Source organism: Trematomus bernacchii, unplaced genomic scaffold (assembly GCF_902827165.1).
Source record: "Trematomus bernacchii unplaced genomic scaffold, fTreBer1.1, whole genome shotgun sequence".
Taxonomy (NCBI): Eukaryota; Metazoa; Chordata; class Actinopteri; order Perciformes; family Nototheniidae; genus Trematomus; species Trematomus bernacchii.
In genome coordinates this window covers 6906000-6923884 of record NW_022987727.1, presented here as the reverse complement: position 1 = coordinate 6923884, position 17885 = coordinate 6906000, and the positions used below count along the sequence as shown (strand labels likewise).

Genomic DNA, 17885 nt, shown 5'->3' with positions numbered 1-17885 from the left:
AGATGTACACTCACACTTTGTTTCCCCCCGCAGAAGAAGCAGCAGGAGCTGGGGGACATGATGGACCTGTCCTCCTACCTGCTGAGGCCCATCCAGAGGATCAGCAAGTACAGCCTCCTGCTGCAGGACATGCTGGCTCTGTCTGGCTCACACAGGCCCAAAGACATGATCCAGGACTCACTGCTCGCTTCCAGCATGTGCCCACAGAGTGTGAGCGGCCCGGGTTCATATGTGCCTGATCAGATGAGCAGGGAGAGGGAGCGAGAGAGGGCTGAGATCCAGGCTGCTGCAGATCTGGTCCGCTTTCAAATGCGTCATGGCAACGATTTGCTCACCATGGACGCCATCCAGGACTGTGATGTAAGATAATACAATGAAATATAACAAATACTTGATACACAGCAGTTCAATACAAATGTTTTATTTTCTGCTTTGCTCTCTGCGCTATCAGGTGAATTTAAAGGAGCAGGGCCAGCTGATTCGCCAGGATGAGTTCAATGTTTTCTTCCGGAAGAAGAAATGTGTCCGCCGCATCTTTCTATTTGAAGATCTCATCCTCTTCAGCAAAACTAAGAAGACAGTTATTGGCAACGATGTTTATGTCTACAAGCAGTCATTCAAGGTCAGCACACATCCTGTTTTATCAAAATGCTTGATATTCAACCTCATTTTGATATGCACTATATTCTACTTCCTTGGTTTTTTGTTAGTTTTGATGCTTCCTAGTGAAGCAGAATTATCCAACCACACTTGATTATTTTTACCAGTGTATTTTCTGTGTTTTCTCTCCCAGACTAGCGACATTGGGATGACTCACAACTCCAGTGTGAGCGGTTTGTGTTTTGAGATCTGGTTCCGCAGGAGGAAAAGTGGGGACACCTACACCCTGAAGGCCCCCAGCATGGAGGTGAAGAAAGCCTGGACCACCGACCTGGAGAGGATTCTGTGGGATCAGGCCGCCCACAGCAGAGGTAGTAGCTACAACATGTAGTACTTAGCTTAGCACAGTTTACTAAGTGCTGCACAGGTTAAAACAAACACATTTCATATATATGTTTCAGATTTGCGTTTGCAGGAGAGGGTTTTCATGGGAATGGGCCGCAAACCTTTTATGGACATTCAACCCAGCGATGCTGCCATCTGTGATCGATCCGTCAGCTGCGCCCTGCCTGGGAGAAGTAAGAAGCTGCACACACAAACATTTATTTTTAGAAAGCTTCAGAATATTTTTTACTGAAGAGAGAACATTTTGCAACTTTCAATTTTCAGTTCAATCCTACTTATTTCATAATACACACTCAATCTACAGGTTTAAATATATTTCATCATTTATGTTATTTATCGTGCAATATAATATTTCAGCTATATTCATTTATTTTGAATTGCCAAAACTGTTGTCTGGATAGTACTTAGAGTACCAGACACTAGTATATCAGCATTTGGATGGATTCCCAACATTTGCTTTAGTGTCACCATTGGGTTCACATGCATGTTTTTAGTGAAATATCTCAACTGCCAGCTTGATTGTCATAAAATGTAATGCAAACAATTATGTTCCCCTCAGGATGAATTGTAATACCTTTGTTGATACCCTGACTTATCATCTAGCCCCATCATCAGGTCAACATTTAAATTTGATTTATGGCCAAATACTTGCAAAACTAATTAAATTCCCATCTGCCTCAGCTGTGCTAATAAGCAAATGTTGCTAAAATAAAATGATGAACATGGTAAACATTATACTTCCTAAACATTAGCATGTTAACATTTTGAGCATGTTAGCATTTCACTTTAAGCTCTGCTGTGCACAGCCAACATGGCGGCTTGCATGGCTGTAAATTCTGTGGATTTTGAGTCGTGTTTACCTTTAAAATGTTTTGAGATTTCATTTGTTTTTACTTTTACATTTTGTTGTTATGTTTACCTAAAAAAACAGTAACTAACTGACCCAGCCCATTGTTTTCTCATTGATGACATCCATCCATGTGTGTCGTCAGTCCCTGTGGCGTGTTATTCACACAGGGGCTTAGAGTATCCACGACCTCACTCCATTGGCTCTGGCAGCACCGCTTCCACGACTATAAGCCAATCATCTTCCTCCTCTGGACGGGGCTCGCTACCCCCAGCTGGTTATCCCGGGAACCAATCACAGGGAGCGGAGACCGGTCTTTCTGTCTACTCTTCCCCTGAGGCTGTGACTGAAAATGAAATCAACAATCTTCACCTTCGTCAGTATCATCTTCATCGTAACTGTGAACAATGGAAAAGCAATCACCTACTAAGTACGTTTTTTTTTTTTTTTTGATAACAGAAGGGTCTGTTGGAAGTTGATTTCTTGGCTCAATAACTATCTAAATGAATAAACATAATCTGATTGTTTTTTAAAGTACCTGTTTCTGCTTCAGTGGACAGCACCTCATCATCTGGAGAACACATCAACGTCTTCAGCAGCTCGGACCGCAGCTGCCTGTCTGCCATTAATGCAGAGGTAGTGGACGACGCCTCCTCCGTCGTATCCCAGAGTTCAGTATACCACCCACCACTTTGCCGGACCCCCAGCCTGAGGGGAGACAGCTCACCAGCGATTACAAGAAAGAAACCAGGTGTCGCCCCCAAACCTCCACATCTGGCTAATGCTCAGCTACAGGTGAAGGAGTAACAAGATGAAGAAGACCTTCTGAATTTATGTGTGAGCTGAAGACAATGGGTCAAATATCAAAGTATTCTCAATCACATGTTGCTTCTCTAATGAATCAGAGTCAGAAACAGGTTGATTGCCAAGTCGGTTAACACATACGAGGAATTTCTCTTGAAAAACAATTGAAACTATTATCCGTTAAGATATAGAAAAGTATTAACATGAAATCTGGATATACTAAAAAACATGCAGAATACTATTGCAAAGTACTTATACAATACGATAAAATAAAAAAGAATATGTGCAGTGTTGTTATGGAAAGTGGACGAGATGTAGCTTGTGTACAAATTGTGCAGGACTGGCAATACTTAAATGAAATAAATAAAAACATGAAATAGTTTGCAAAGTGTGCATTAATGTCATGCATCCAGTATAGAGTGGCTGAAGGCACTTCAGGAGGTTTTGAAAGGGTCCAAATATGTGTCAAGAATTCAGCATAAATACTACAATATGCTACTGAGAAGACAAACAACGTATAACAGATATAGTATTATTAACCAAGACATCATGTTATAGGCTTGTTTTTTGAACATTTTATTATATTGAAGTATAAAAAAGTAATATTTGATATCTTGCATTGCAGGGGGATGACATTATAATTGGAAAATCAACAGAAGTCTAACCCTGGATTCCCTGCAAAAGGTAAAAATGTACATTTCTTAAATTAACATGCATTTAAAGTGAAAGTATAGGAAAATAACAGATCCAAGTTTTACTATTCTTAATTTCCACTTTGAAAAGTTAAATATAGTTACTAGTATTTACATTTAAGGGAATTTATTCATATTAATTGCTAGAATTATTAATATTTTAAAAGTCTAATTCAATCATCTAGCCATCTTAGATAACCTTGCTTAGCATCAAATGTATTGTTATTATTATTGTTTTGTTGTTGTTTTCATCAATATTCTCTGTAGTAATATGAAATTGTGCCTTGAATATTGTTGCAGATTGTCGGTGTTCTGAAGCTGCTCCGTCCTGTTGGAGAGCCTCCAGCTGCCCTGCAGAGTGAACACACACATGTCATGCTCCACAGTCACGCGGCTGCCAGCTTTGTCTGGTCACAAGGTTTTTAGTTTTCAGTGATTTATTGAACCAACTGAGGTTTGGTTTGTTAATATCACATGGCAGTCATTTAAATGTGGTTGTCTCATGTGTCTTATATCACATATAGTCTAAAATTACCACACACGAAAAGATGATGTAGTTGAAATATTGGTCATAAGGTGCACACACACACACATCATTTTGTGGGATCTTCTGTGCTATACAGCCTACAATTATTAACAGCAGGGATCATAGAGTGTTGTCTTTATTATCTTCTAGAAATGGCACAATGCTGGTTCACAAACAGAGAAGCAGCATCACCACACATGAGGGAGACCCTTTCAGGTGTATTGCCAGAGCACTGCTTGAGAAACAGCTGTATAACATAATTCTCCTGACAGCTGGACTACATTGTTTTGGTTACAGGATCATGAGGGGAACTTAATGGCAATAGGCCCAGCACTCGCTGAAGATACAAAACGTAGTTGATTACCATAAATGGAGAAGGATTCAATATGCAGAACCTAAATGGATGTTATATGTAGAAATAATATATATATAGGGATATTTGTTTTCTCCTACAGTTAAAGGTTTCCTGTTCATTTATGTACTACTGCTGTGTTTTTAAACAAATGTTTGTATCAGGTTTGTATCTGTCTGGCTCTGAGATTCTTACAGTAGTCCTGTATTCAAATAATTATTTGAAGGGACAGACCACTAGCTCATGTGCTTTCACATCAGGATTTGAACTACTTTGAAATAATTTAGCATACACACTCAGACACACACATTTTTACTACAAGCTTTAACGTACATGCTGAGGTACCACTTACTGTCTTTAAGGGTCCACTTGTGCTTACATACTGATCCATTTCCCAGCTACATCCTCAAGTAAATGACCATTACAGAAAGTTATTCTCATATGATTTTTGTTTCTTAATGAGTTATTAATGAAGGTCTGTGATTTTTATTGTACAGTATACAAGTGACAGGATCGTAAAAAAACTGAGGTCATAATGTTGTCCTCTGGTTATTTTAATTTCAAAGCCACTATCTTTTTAAAACATGACAGATCCATGTTTTTTAATTTCTTACTTGCTTTACTAGCTTTCTTTCATTTATTATTTTCATTGTTTCAATATTCAAATGTGGGGTCAGTACGGTTGTTGTTTTCTTTCTTTCTTCTTGTGTTTTTATTTTAAGATAAAGTATCACATTGTGTGGTTTCTCGCTTCTGGACTCTGACCAGACAGATTGCCGTAACATGAGGATGTCATCCGACAGCTTCACTTCCTTATTCCACAGACACATAATTCCTTAAAGACTGTAGACACCTGTTGCAATCTGTTTCATTTCCCTAGGTGCAGATTTTATTTTGGTGCTAAAGCAGTTGAAATGTCTTTCAGCTCTTTCTTTTGTGTGTCAGGGAGATTTCTCTCGCATTTTGCTGACACATTTGATTAAATATAGGCTCTCAGTCTAATAAACAATGTTTTACCTTTTTAAATGTGCATTTAATCAGGAAACAACACATTGAGGCTTTGGTTTCATTATCTATAGCATCCTTCAGTAACTGAACATTTTAAAAGTGAAAGACTCACCATGTGATCTGAGAAAAATGTGTGCCTTGCATAAGAAAAAAACGACTACAATCAGTTGCATTCAAGTTTTAACTGTATGATGTGTAAATTCCTGTGTTACATTATATAATGTCATTTATCAGTTGTTGGAACATTGTGTTAATGTTGAATCATTATACCAATTCACAGTATGTTGCAGCTCCAAAGAATGACATCAATAATTTATGAAAAAATGTTATTGTTGTTATTATTATTGTTTATATTTATTTTACAGAAATAAAGTTACTATGGTCTATCTGGCACATGTACATGTGTTTAGTGTTTTATATTTTTTATAATGCATAATTATGTATTATGTATGTGGCTGGAATTATTTTTAGTGTGCATTACTCATTATTTGATTTTATTCTGTTACAGTTTTTAAGCTTCTGTTCCCAAAGAAGAATCATTCACAATTGCCTTAAGGCCTTGGTCGAATAAATAAAAGAGAGAAAATATTTGTTTCAAGGTGAGGTAGGTAATTTTGGAGAAACCAGCTAGAATTTGAAAATACACAGCCGGAAAAAATGTGCCACTTCCTTACAGAGCCCCTCCTCCAACACACACGAACGCGCACATGACCAATGAGGGCACGAGATAAATGTGTGCCCCGATGGAAGGCTGACAGGCAGGTAGGCCATCCAGTTACTTTAGCCCGGCCGGCTAAAATGATTGCTCGTGCTTTTTACAGCGCCACGGCTTGTCGGCTTCTACAGATGAATTTTTGTATTTATTGTCAAAGCATTTAATATATTCATTTCTATCGGGATGTTAAGAGCATTCCATGGAATATAACAAAAAGTGTTTCTGAAATAAATTACACACCCCACCTTTATTTAACTCAGTAAGTTTATATGTTTTTTTTACAGTAGAAACTTAAAACATAGATCCATTGATATACAAATTCTGTTTAAAGGTCCCATGTCATGCTTTTCGGTTATTACCTGTCCACTTGTGTGTTATGTAGCTTTTTATGCATGTAAACGGTCTGCAAAGTCACAAACCCTCAAAGTACACCCTGTAGCGAGTAAAACTCTAACACAGAAAAGATGTCTCTATATGCTGCCCCAGAACGCCTCGTTGGAGATTTTATTTTTCCATTTTTTTCTTCCGGGAACCAAGTGACGTAACAACGACCCCTCCGCGAATTGGGTGGGGGTTAGGGGTTGGATCGATGCTCGTGAATTGTCAACGGGGGGGGGGGACGGGGGGACGATTGTTTAGTCTCCAATCATATCTTCTATCTGAGATACGGAAAGAGAGGGGTTTTAGGTTGCCATCAGGCTGTTGACGGTCTTATTATACATCCATTGGTTGGTTTTGTGGCACATTTGTAACGCTGTGCCAACTTGAGCGAGCACGCAGGGTGGAGAGGTTGAGCGAGGGAGAGAAAGGGAGAGAGAGAGAGGTTGAGCGAGGGAGAGAGCGAGGGAGAGAGCGTGTGCAGCGGTCTGCTTGCGCACAGAGCAGGAGTTTGTGAGAGGGCTTGAGAGTCAATTTCTCTTCAAAATATAATTGATTGCCTCTTGCCAGCCTCCCTTGTCCCTGGCTGGCTTGCTAGCTCGTTGGTAACGTAACTGATTTCTTCTAATGTGCTTGCATCTGGCGCTGAGTTGCCATATTCCTTTTGTGAGCTCTTTTTGTTCGTGAACCACTTCCTGATATCCATTGTTGCAGATAAATATAAATGATAATAGCCAAAATAACCTAGCAAGAGTAAACTGACAGGCTGCTGTGCCGCATCTCACTTAAAAAAAAACACACTTAAAAAAAAAAACACACGACTCAACCCAGCGAAAAACCAGTCTCGCGTGCTGACTTTCATTCAGAATTTCATTCAGAATTTCCTAGCAAAATAAAAAAATTATATTAAACTAATCTTTCAACATAGTTTAATACAAACATAAATATTAGGACAAAGCCCTACAAATAACAACAATAAACATAATTATAAAAAAATGTATTTATTAATTTATTCAGCCCTGATTTCTCCTGGGCGGGCCCAAATCCTGGATGAAAGCTGGGCGAGGCCCGGCCCGGGCCCGGTCCGAGCACACACACAGACCCACAGCCAGGCTGCGGGTGAGGGGGGGGGGGGGGTACATTGTGGACCTCTGTGGACCTCTGTCGCCTGTCAGCGCAACTTACATGATGCCGTTTAAAAAAGCGAACGGAGCCGCCCTTTCTGCGCGAGTGTCGCCCAAATGCGGGACATAGTCTCAATTTGTGGGACACCTGGTCACACACACGGTGCTGCCCGCGTCCAACGACCACTACACCACTGTAACACATAATCACTGATGTTCCGCTGTAACGGTGGTGGACTCATCAGAACAGAGTGGGCGAGCTGACCAATCAGAGCACAGTGGGCTCATAGGGAGGGGGGGGGGGCAGGAGCTCCAACAAGCCGTTTAGGACAGAGAGTGAATACACATGCTATACAGAGATGCTGTATGAGAAACCAATGTGAGTTTGGAAAATTGCACAATATAAATCTATTCTAGTAGACCTCAACAATGGAATTATGATCAGTAGAAATGGCCATGACATGGGACCTTTAAATATCTGGCTTATAGTTATCAATTTGTTAAAAGTTGGAAAAAATTGTAAATCCACCGGAATGTACAAGGAAGAAGCATAAATGTTGATGTGAAGGAATTATTGTATGACTAACTCATTTTAATATAAATGTATTTCTGTCCAACAGTGTGTGCAGCAGTGCATGGTGGACCAGAGGACTCTGATGAGGAATGTACTGGAGGACAGCCGATTGGTTGAACTGCAGAGGGAGGGCGGGGCCGTCCTGGCGAGGTTAAGAAAGGAGAGTGACCTCAAGTACCCCCACTGCGAGGAGCTCAGGTAAACCTCTCACTACTGCATTCACATGTACTGAATGTCTTTGTGAGGGGTGAAATGTTTCTGTCTTCTTACTCAATAGTTGTATTTCTCTCAAGCCTATGGTCTATCTTTCTCCCATGTGCAGTGACGCAGTGGACTCGGTGTCCAGCCTGTACAACTACGTGGAGGAGCAGGCTCACGTCCTCGTGCAGAGGTCCAACATGTCTGTGGAACACCTGGAGTACCTGCTGCAACTCAGAGAGATGGAGGGACACTTCACGCAGGTGAGTTATCCAAGCTCATCAATGAAGTCGTACACATAAGCACATATACATTTAAATATTAACTTAAATCGTTTATTGATTAGATTAGGACTTTTTAAAGTAAGTTACACATGTACATGCTCATACTAACAAACACAATATTGCTTTGCCTCTCCCTTCCCTGCAGATGCAACAGTGGTTGACTGTAGAGGGAGAGCGCCACCTGCCCGAGGCTGAGTCAGTCGAGGACTCTGGAGAGCAAATGGAGCAGACCCTCAACAGCTTCACTCGCTTCCTCATTGAAGCTAATGTGAGTCTATGTTTTCTTGTGGCTATTATCGTGTGTTTGGGTGCCTCTGTCCATCCACCTGTCTGAATCTCTCTCTCCCTCCTCCTGCAGGACCGCAGACACCACGCCATGACGTTAGTGTCAGAGGCAGAGCTCCTCCAGCAGAGTGGGCTCTCCTACCCAGAGACGGAGGATTTCTGGACTCTAGTCTGCTCCTTCAAGTCAGGCCTGGAGGAGTTCACTTTCAAGAAAGCAGTTTTTGTATGTGCTGATTTATGATAGTGAAGTGCAATCCTGCTTCTTCTTCGCTGACATTTGTGTCAGGTTATAAAATGTATGTCTGTGGAGGGTAACATGATATTAAAGAAGTAGATGAGAGCATGAACATTTCTTATCATGAATAATAAAAACAACTTCTCATATCTCGAAATAGGCTAATGCTCTGGCCAGCGAATGCATTGAGTACCTGGACCAGACTCAATCCAGAATCTACCAAAAGCAAAACCGTGACCAGGATACAGCACCTGTCAATCAAGCCAACACTCAGCCAATACAGCGCCACAACCAAGACCCTCGATCGAGCACTGCATCCCTTTTCCCATCTGATGCATCCCACCCAACCACCACCAGTGTTATACCGTCCAGCAGTGACACCTCCGTCCTCCAGACCTTCCAAGACAGGTTCCTCCAGTTCAGCCCAGATACATTTCAGGAAGTGAAGGCCCAGGCCAGCGCCCTGAGGGGCTCCAGGGGGATGCAGGTCTGGAACGTAGCCTGGCTGCGATGCCAGGAGGCCAGGCAGCAGCTTCAGGAGAGGATCCGGGAAGTGGATGAGGTTTTCCACCCTGAACCAGACTCTAGCAGCTGGTGTGAAGGTCATTATGTTGATGTGGTGAGCACTACTGTTCAGACACCGTCGCCTGGGAGCCAGAGTCTGGTGGTACAGTCAACACCCGGACCTGGTCACCCGCAGTGGGAGGGCATCGTGTCGGGAGCCGTGGATTTAGGGAAGAGAAAGCCGATCCTGGGCAGCAACAACACAGACCCAACATCTGCTGCCTGCTCTAACATCAAACCTGAAGATCACAGCCAGGGGTCAAAGGTCCCTCCACAGTCTCCTCACAGGTAATATGTTGGTCCATTCATCTCACTTGAGAAGGATTTGGTATTTTTCATCAGGATTCAGAGTTCTTGGTTGGATTAGTCAACTAATACACTAGTTGACTAATCATACAAATAATTAATCATCAATCAACTATTTTAACAATCTATTAATGGATTAAGTCGTTTTTTATGTGAAAATGGCAGATAATGCTATGTTTTATATCATAATATTTTAGACTGACAAAACACAACATTTAAAGACCTTAACCAGGACTTTGAAAAAAGTGGGATGGTAATGTTTCAACTTTTTTGACATTCTACAGAGCAAAACATGAATTGATTGATCTCATCTGTTCCCTCTAAAGTGAAGGTCTGTGATGTTTCCACTGTGTAAAATACTCTGTTAAGGTGCCTTTTCATAATCTAATAGTAGGACGGCAAGGAGAACAGAAAGAGTGACGAGGAGGAGACAGACGAGCAGAGCGAGGAGCGAGAGGGACGCCGCTGCTCTGTCTCAGTCCCACACTGTCGGCTGCCAGTGGTTTCCATGGGGACGAGGTCTTGGATCCAGGTCGGTGAGCCAGGACTCGTGCATCACAGCAGCAGCAGCGACGGCGGGGTCCTCCACTCCTCCAGAGCAGCGGGGGCGCCCCTCTTCGTCCTGCTCACACCACGGCCAGCCGTCCTGTCGGATCCTCCAGGAGGCTCAGAAGTTCCAGCTGTCCCGACACGGCAGCTTCTGCTCCGAGGACTCCTGTATGAGCGACCGGGGGGGCGGGGGGGGGGGACGGGACTTTAGGCTGCAAACACTCCAGCCTGCCCATCGGGAGATATGAAGGGGCCTTTGGTTCGGCAAATCCACAGGAGAGTGCCAGCAATGCACTGTAAGTTTACTTCATGTGGGTGAAGTGTGCTTGCATTACTAATCTAATTAATCTGACTTAGTCTCTGCAAGATATAATTCTCTGAGTTGATTGACATGCCTTTATTTTACTAATGTTGTAAGTCTTAATAAAATGTCATGCACTCTTTTCTGCCTCTAAGCCTCCAATAAAGTGCTACAGGTACTGTTTTCTCTGCTTCTCTTCCCCTCTCTTTTTGCACTAGTCAACTTTTTGTTTTTTTCTATCACAGTGCATGGAGTAAGATTAAAAGGACAGCATGTCAATGTATCATCTGTTGAAACGTTAAATTACTTTGTCAATATGCTTTCAATGCACGTTTAAAAAACTACGACTACAAGTACCTAATTCAGATATACCGGAAATAACTAAATACCGGAAATCTGAGAATTCAGTATCAATTAGCTGTAAAACCAATCAAGGAAATCACAGAGTAACATTGTGAGAAACAATAATGTACAAAGCATTTGTGAGTGACCTTAGTATTCACAGAACTACCAATATGAGAATTAAAAACATTTACTTATATGATTTGTTTTGTACAGATGCAGAGAACACATAAAATATGTATTCAACGGTTGAAGAGATACAATTTGTTATTTGCAAATACTACTAGCTAATAAATATATTTATGAAGAATATGCTCTTGAGTGTCCTAGGTCTGAAGTTATTTCTGTCTTGTTCCCAGGAGGCTGCAGCGTGTCCTGGAGGAGCTGGTGTTCACAGAGAGGGAGTACGTCTCTCTGGGCTACATCCTGACGCACTACCTCCCCCTGCTGGACCGACCCGACATCCCCCAGGACCTCCGGGGCAAGAGAGGCGTCATCTTCGGTAACCTGGAGAAGCTTTACGACTTCCACAGCCACTATTTCCTGCCGGAGCTGGAGGCCTGCCAGAGGCAGCCTGCCATGGTGGCCCGCTGCTTCCTCAGACATGTGAGGAGTAACTCCACAACTGTCATAAATATATAACTGTATAAATAATTTGTTTGTGTATAATATTAGAAATTCTCATTAATATATATTTATTACATTACATTACATGTTACTTGTTAGACGCTTTTATCCAAAGCGACTTACATACATTCAGTACTGTGGGAAATCCCCACAGGTGCAATTTGGGGTGAAGTGTCTTGCCCAGGGACACAACGACATGCTGACTGCAGTGGGACTCGAATTTGCTATCCCCTGATTCAGAAGTTCAGCGCACTATACCACTGAGCCACAGCATCCCCATGGTTAACACTGTGGCCCTGAACAGCTCTACGTCAAATCTGATGTGACATAATGTGACGTTACCATGGCATAAAACCCGATGTCGCTGTAACTCCAATGGACACGGTCCGATCGTCCCCCAATCTTCACTTGTATATCACCGGTCCATGCCTCAACAGCTCTACGCCAAATCTGACATCCCACCATATGTCGTTTCCATGGCAACGCATCTCTCGCCAAAAAACACGATGTTGTCGTAACTCCTATGAAAATGGTAAAAACAGCACCAGACTTCAGATGATGGCTAATGGTCCGGCCCTCAACAGCTCTATGTCAATTATGGGGTGTCATCATATGTCGTTGCCATGGCGACAGATCCCTCGCCATGAAACACGGTGTTGTCATAACTCAATGGAAAATCGTCCAAACGGCACCAGACTTCAGATAATGGTGAATGGTCCGGCCCTCAACACCTCAATATGACAATAGTACGTTTTCCTCAAAAAGTGTTCAAACTTCACATATGTGACCCGCTCTATCGAAATCAGTCGGAAGTCGCAACGGCTAATTTCAAACTAAACGTGGATTTGCGTAAAAAAATAGTTTCTTGGGGTTCAGGTGTTTTGTTTGATTTTTAATAAACAAAGTCTTGGCTTTCAGAATATGAAACTTTTATTTCCAAAATCACACGATAGATACATTTGTGAAGCTTGTGAAGGGAAGATGACAGGCACCTCTCGCTCGCAATCTGCTCTTCCGTAGCGTGGCTTCCCCTCCCTCCGGCTGAAATTATGAATGTAAGGCATATAGTTATCTAGATAACACGGCGGGGTCCGTTACAGTTTGTTTTCATCTGATTTCAATTAAACAAAGTCTTGGCTTTCAGAATATTAAACTTGTTTCGGCGAATTTAGATGATAAATACAACTATGAAGCTTGTAACGGCATATTTACAAGCGGAGAACGGAGTCATTTAACGTCACAGCAAGCATAACAACAGCCGGTGTTTCTCGTGAGTGTTTTCCCCGGGAAACAAACACAATACACACAAACGCAAAAATACACAAACACACACACACACATACACACATACACACACACACTCGCGAGCTTCCCCCAGACCAGTAATCCAAACGGAAATATTTCCCCTCCGGACTATTTTGATCATTTGCTCCGCTAATAATCAATCAGATCGATGGATTCCAGAGAAGAGGAAACTTTGAAGGCCTTTTTCTCAAAATGATGACTCGGTGACAGTCATTATATAATGTGACATATTTTGCTTAATATTTGGAGTACAAAAACAATCTTGATATCATTAGAAAGCTAGGAATCTCCTCTTTCCAACAGTGTATACAACTCAAAATGTGTCTTCGGGTCAATGCGACTGATTTCGATAGAGCAGGTCACATATGTGCTAAAGGTCCAGCCCTAAAGACATATATGTATCAGTTTTGAGATTTCGTCAAAAGCCGTTGCCATGGTAACACAATGCTCGCCATGAAACACGGTTTTCTCATAACTCCATTGAACATGCTCCAAACGGCCCAAAACTTCACAGGTTTGATAACGATGCAGCCATCAACACATCTAGGCGTATTATGGGGTGTCATCAAATTCCGTTGCCATGGCGACAGATCACTCGCCATCAAACACGATGTTTGTGTTACTCATGGCCCTCCCTGGCCAACATGAGGCCCCACGCAACGATATATGATGAGGCCCTCTGTTTCGCGAGCGTCGCCGGGGGGGGGCGGCGTGGGTGCTAGTGGAGCCTCGCAGCGGTGAAACCGTGCCGCGCCACACTAATTGCGCCGTATAAGCGCATAGGTGCGCTGCATTTTCGGCTCAGTTGAGGCTCCTTCCGCAAGATGAGGCCCCCTCTGCAGGGTGAGGCCCCCTCTGCAAGGTGAGGCCCCCTCTGCAAGGTGAGGCCCCACGCAGTCCGCGTGATCGGCCTGTAGGGAGGGACGGCCCTGGTGTTACTGCTCTAACTCCTAAAGACATTGTCCGATCGGCCTGAAATCTCCCACGTTTGCTAACGGCCGAGTCCGGAAAACATCTGCGTGACGTCGACATGCGGACAACAGCCTGCGGTGCGTCGAAGACCCGCTCAACGCTGCTTGTTTTTGTTCTCTTGTTTTGTTTCTTTGAAAGCAGTAATGTTGTGTCCTTGTTTCTCTTTATAGTATATTTTAAGTCTCTTTGCAGTTGTTATGCATTTATGCATCACTTTATATTCATTCTGTGTCTCTTTTTTGTCATTTTAAGTTTATTTTAGTCATTTTGTCGTCATTTAAGTTTATGCTTTAGTCATTTTAAGTAGATTCTTTGTCATTGTGTCTCTTTTTTGTCATTTTAAGTTCATTTCTATGTCATTTTGTCTCTTTTTTGTCATTTTAAGTTCATTTCTATGTCATTTTGTCTCTTATTTGTCATTTTAAGTTCATTTTTATGTCATTTTGTCTCTTGGTCGTCATTTTAAGTTCATTTTTGTGTCTCTCTTTACTCATTTTAAGTAGATTCCTTTGTCATTATGTCTCTTTGTGGTTATCTTGACCCTTATCATAGTGGTTCTGAGTCTAACATTGGTCATTTTTAAACTCTCTCTGCAGCGCTGACCCTTTGTTAACCCACGCAGATTTCTTAAACTCATTCCAGTAACGAGTAAAAGGGAGTCGAACATCTGTCCTCAGTTCCTGTTTTTCAGATGTTTTGAAACCTTTTCACAATGTTTAATGGAACTTCAAAACCAACATAATTAAATAAAAGCAGTTTTATTCCCGTGAAGAGCATAGTATAAAACCATTTTATTTTGTGTCAATTGGATGAAATAACACCTTTACATTTAGAAACAGGTCAAAATGTTTTACTATTATAATTGTTATTTTGTATAATTGTATTATTATTCAAGTCTTTGTGTCTCTTCGTATTCTTGTTGTGTCTCTTTTAAGTCATTTTGTAGTTGTGTTGTGTCTCTTTGTAGTCCCTCTGTATCTATTTGTCTTCATTTTGTGTCTCTTTGAAGTCCTTTTCTTTGGTTTTCTGTCTCTAGTGACCGTAGTTTATTTTTTTGTATCTATTATTTTCTCTTTGTTGTTTATTAATGTGTGTTTTTTGCAGTCATTTTGGAAGTGTGTACAAAAACGTATAGGAAGTCGGCCATTTCACGTTCGCTCGATGCTAGCCGATCCCTCGCCATGGAACACGATGATGTCATAACTCCACCTGACATGCTCAGAACACCACCAAACATCACATGATGGTTAACACTGTGGCCCTGAACAGCTCTACGTCAAATCTGATGTGACATAATGTGACGTTACCATGGCAACGCATCCCTCGCCATAAAACCCGATGTCGCTGTAACTCCAATGGACACGGTCCGATCGTCCCCCAATCTTCACTTGTATATCACCGGTCCATGCCTCAACAGCTCTACGCCAAATCTGACATCTCACCATATGCCGTTTCCATGGCAACGCATCTCTCGCCAAAAAACACGATGTTGTCGTAACTCCTATGAAAATGGTAAAAACAGCACCAGACTTCAAATGATGGCTAATGGTCCGGCCCTCAACAGCTCTATGTCAATTATGGGGTGTCATCATATGTCGTTGCCATGACGACAGATCCCTCGCCATGAAACACGGTGTTGTCATAACTCAATGGAAAATCATCCAAACGGCACCAGACTTCAGATAATGGTGAATGGTCCGGCCCTCAACACCTCAATATGACAATAGTACGTTTTCCTCAAAAAGTGTTCAAACTTCACATATGTGACCCGCTCTATCGAAATCAGTCGGAAGTCGCAACGGCTCATTTCAAACTAAACGTGGATTTGCGTACAAAAATAGTTTCTTGGGGTTCGGGTGTTTTGTTTGATTTTTAATAAACAAAGTCTTGGCTTTCAGAATATGAAACTTTTATTTCCAAAATCACACGATAGATACATTTTTGAAGCTTGTAAAGGGAAGATGACAGGCACCTCTCACTCGCACCCTGCTCTTCTGCAGCGCAGCTCCCCCTCCCTCCGGCTGAAATTATGAATGTAAGGCGTATAGTAATCATAGATAATACGGCAGGGTCCGTTACAGTTTGTTTTCATCTGATTTCAATTAAACAAAGTCTTGGCTTTCAGAATATTAAACTTGTTTCAGCAAATTCAGATGATAAATACAACTTTGAAGCTTGTAACGGCATAATTACAAGCAAAGAACAGAGTAACTTAACGTCACAGCAGGCATAACAACAGCCGGTGTTTCTCGTGAGTGTTTTCCCCGGGAAACAAACACAATACACACAAACGCAAAAATACACAAACATACACACACACTCGCGAGCTTCCCCCAGACCATTAATCCAAACAAAGATATTTCCCCTCCGTACTATTTTGATCATTTGCTCCGCTAATAATCAATCAGATCGATGGATTCCAGAGAAGAGGAAACTTTGAAGGCCTTTTTCTCAAAATGACAACGCGGTGACAGTCATTATATAATGTGACATATTTTGCTTAATATTTGGAGTACAACAATAATCCTGATATCCTTAGAAAGCTAGGAATCTCCTCTTGCCAACAGTGTATACAACTCAAAATGTGTCTTCGGGTCAATGCGACTGATTTCGATAGAGCAGGTCACATATGTGCTAAAGGTCCAGCCCTAAAGACATATATGTATCAGTTTTGAGATTTCGTCAAATGCCGTTGCCATGGTAACACAATGCTCGCCATGAAACACGGTTTTCTCATAACTCCATTGAACATGCTCCAAACGGCCCAAAACTTCACAGGTTTGATAACGATGCAGCCATCAACACATCTAGGCGTATTATGGGGTATCAAATTCCGTTGCCATGGCGACAGATCACTCGCCATCAAACACGATGTTTGTGTTACTCATGGCCCTCCCTGGCCAACATGAGGCCCCACACAACGATATATGATGAGGCCCTCTGTTTCGCGAGCGTCGCCGGGGGGGGGCGGCGTGGGTGCTAGTGGAGCCTCGCAGCGGTGAAACCGTGCCGCGCCACACTAATTGCGCCGTATAAGCGCATAGGTGCGCTGCATTTTCGGCTCAGTTGAGGCTCCCTCCGCAAGATGAGGCCCCCTCTGCAGGGTGAGGCCAACTCTGCAAGGTGAGGCCCCCTCTGCAAGGTGAGGCCCCACGCAGTCCGCGTGATCGGCCTGTAGGGAGGGACGCCCCTGGTGTTACTGCTCTAACTCCTAAAGACATTGTCCGATCGGCCTGAAATTTCCCACGTTTGCTAACGGCCGAGTCCGGAAAACATCTGCGTGACGTCGACATGCGGAAAACAGCCTGCGGTGCGTCGAAGACCCGCTCAACGCTGCTTGTTTTTGTTCTCTTGTTTTGTTTCTTTAAAAGCAGTAATGTTGTGTCCTTGTTTCTCTTTATAGTATATTTTAAGTCTCTTTGCAGTTGTTATGCATTTATGCATCACTTTATATTCATTCTGTGTCTCTTTTTTGTCATTTTAAGTTTATTTTAGTCATTTTGTCGTCATTTAAAATTATGCTTTAGTCATTTTAAGTAGATTCTTTGTCATTGTGTCTCTTTTTTGTCATTTTAAGTTCATTTCTATGTCATTTTGTCTCTTTTTTGTCATTTTAAGTTCATTTCTATGTCATTGTGTCTCTTATTTGTCATTTTAAGTTCATTTTTATGTCATTTTGTCTCTTGGTCGTCATTTTAAGTTCATTTTTGTGTCTCTCTTTACTCATTTTAAGTAGATTCCTTTGTCATTATGTCTCTTTGTGGTTATCTTGACCCTTATCATAGTGGTTCTGAGTCTAACATTGGTCATTTTTAAACTCTCTCTGCAGCGCTGACCCTTTGTTAACCCACGCAGATTTCTTAAACTCATTCCAGTACCGAGTAAAAGGGAG

The 17885-nt window shown here is 42.1% G+C and overlaps 1 protein-coding gene across 5 annotated transcripts in view; it reads left to right on the top strand.

Moving 5' to 3' along the window:
* Positions 1 to 17885, top strand: part of LOC117494204 (uncharacterized protein KIAA1755-like) — a 46950-nt gene that overhangs the window by 24665 nt on the left and 4400 nt on the right. The window contains exons 18-25 of one of the 5 annotated variants that reach the window (XR_004557057.1): positions 34 to 360; positions 452 to 622; positions 794 to 971; positions 1062 to 1178; positions 1998 to 2282; positions 2406 to 2647; positions 3282 to 3340; positions 3649 to 3924. Coding sequence is in view for 3 of the 5 variants with exons in the window: in XM_034144984.1 (XP_034000875.1) it covers positions 34 to 360; positions 452 to 622; positions 794 to 971; positions 1062 to 1178; positions 1998 to 2282; positions 2406 to 2647; positions 3282 to 3320 (1359 nt within the window). In the remaining 2 variants the exon portion in view is untranslated. Of the gene's footprint in view, positions 1 to 33; positions 361 to 451; positions 623 to 793; positions 972 to 1061; positions 1179 to 1564; positions 1663 to 1997; positions 2283 to 2405; positions 2690 to 3281; positions 3341 to 3648; positions 5622 to 17885 lie in introns of those variants that run through there. The other 4 variants (XR_004557058.1, XM_034144984.1, XM_034144985.1 and 1 more) reach the window with 4 other exon arrangements.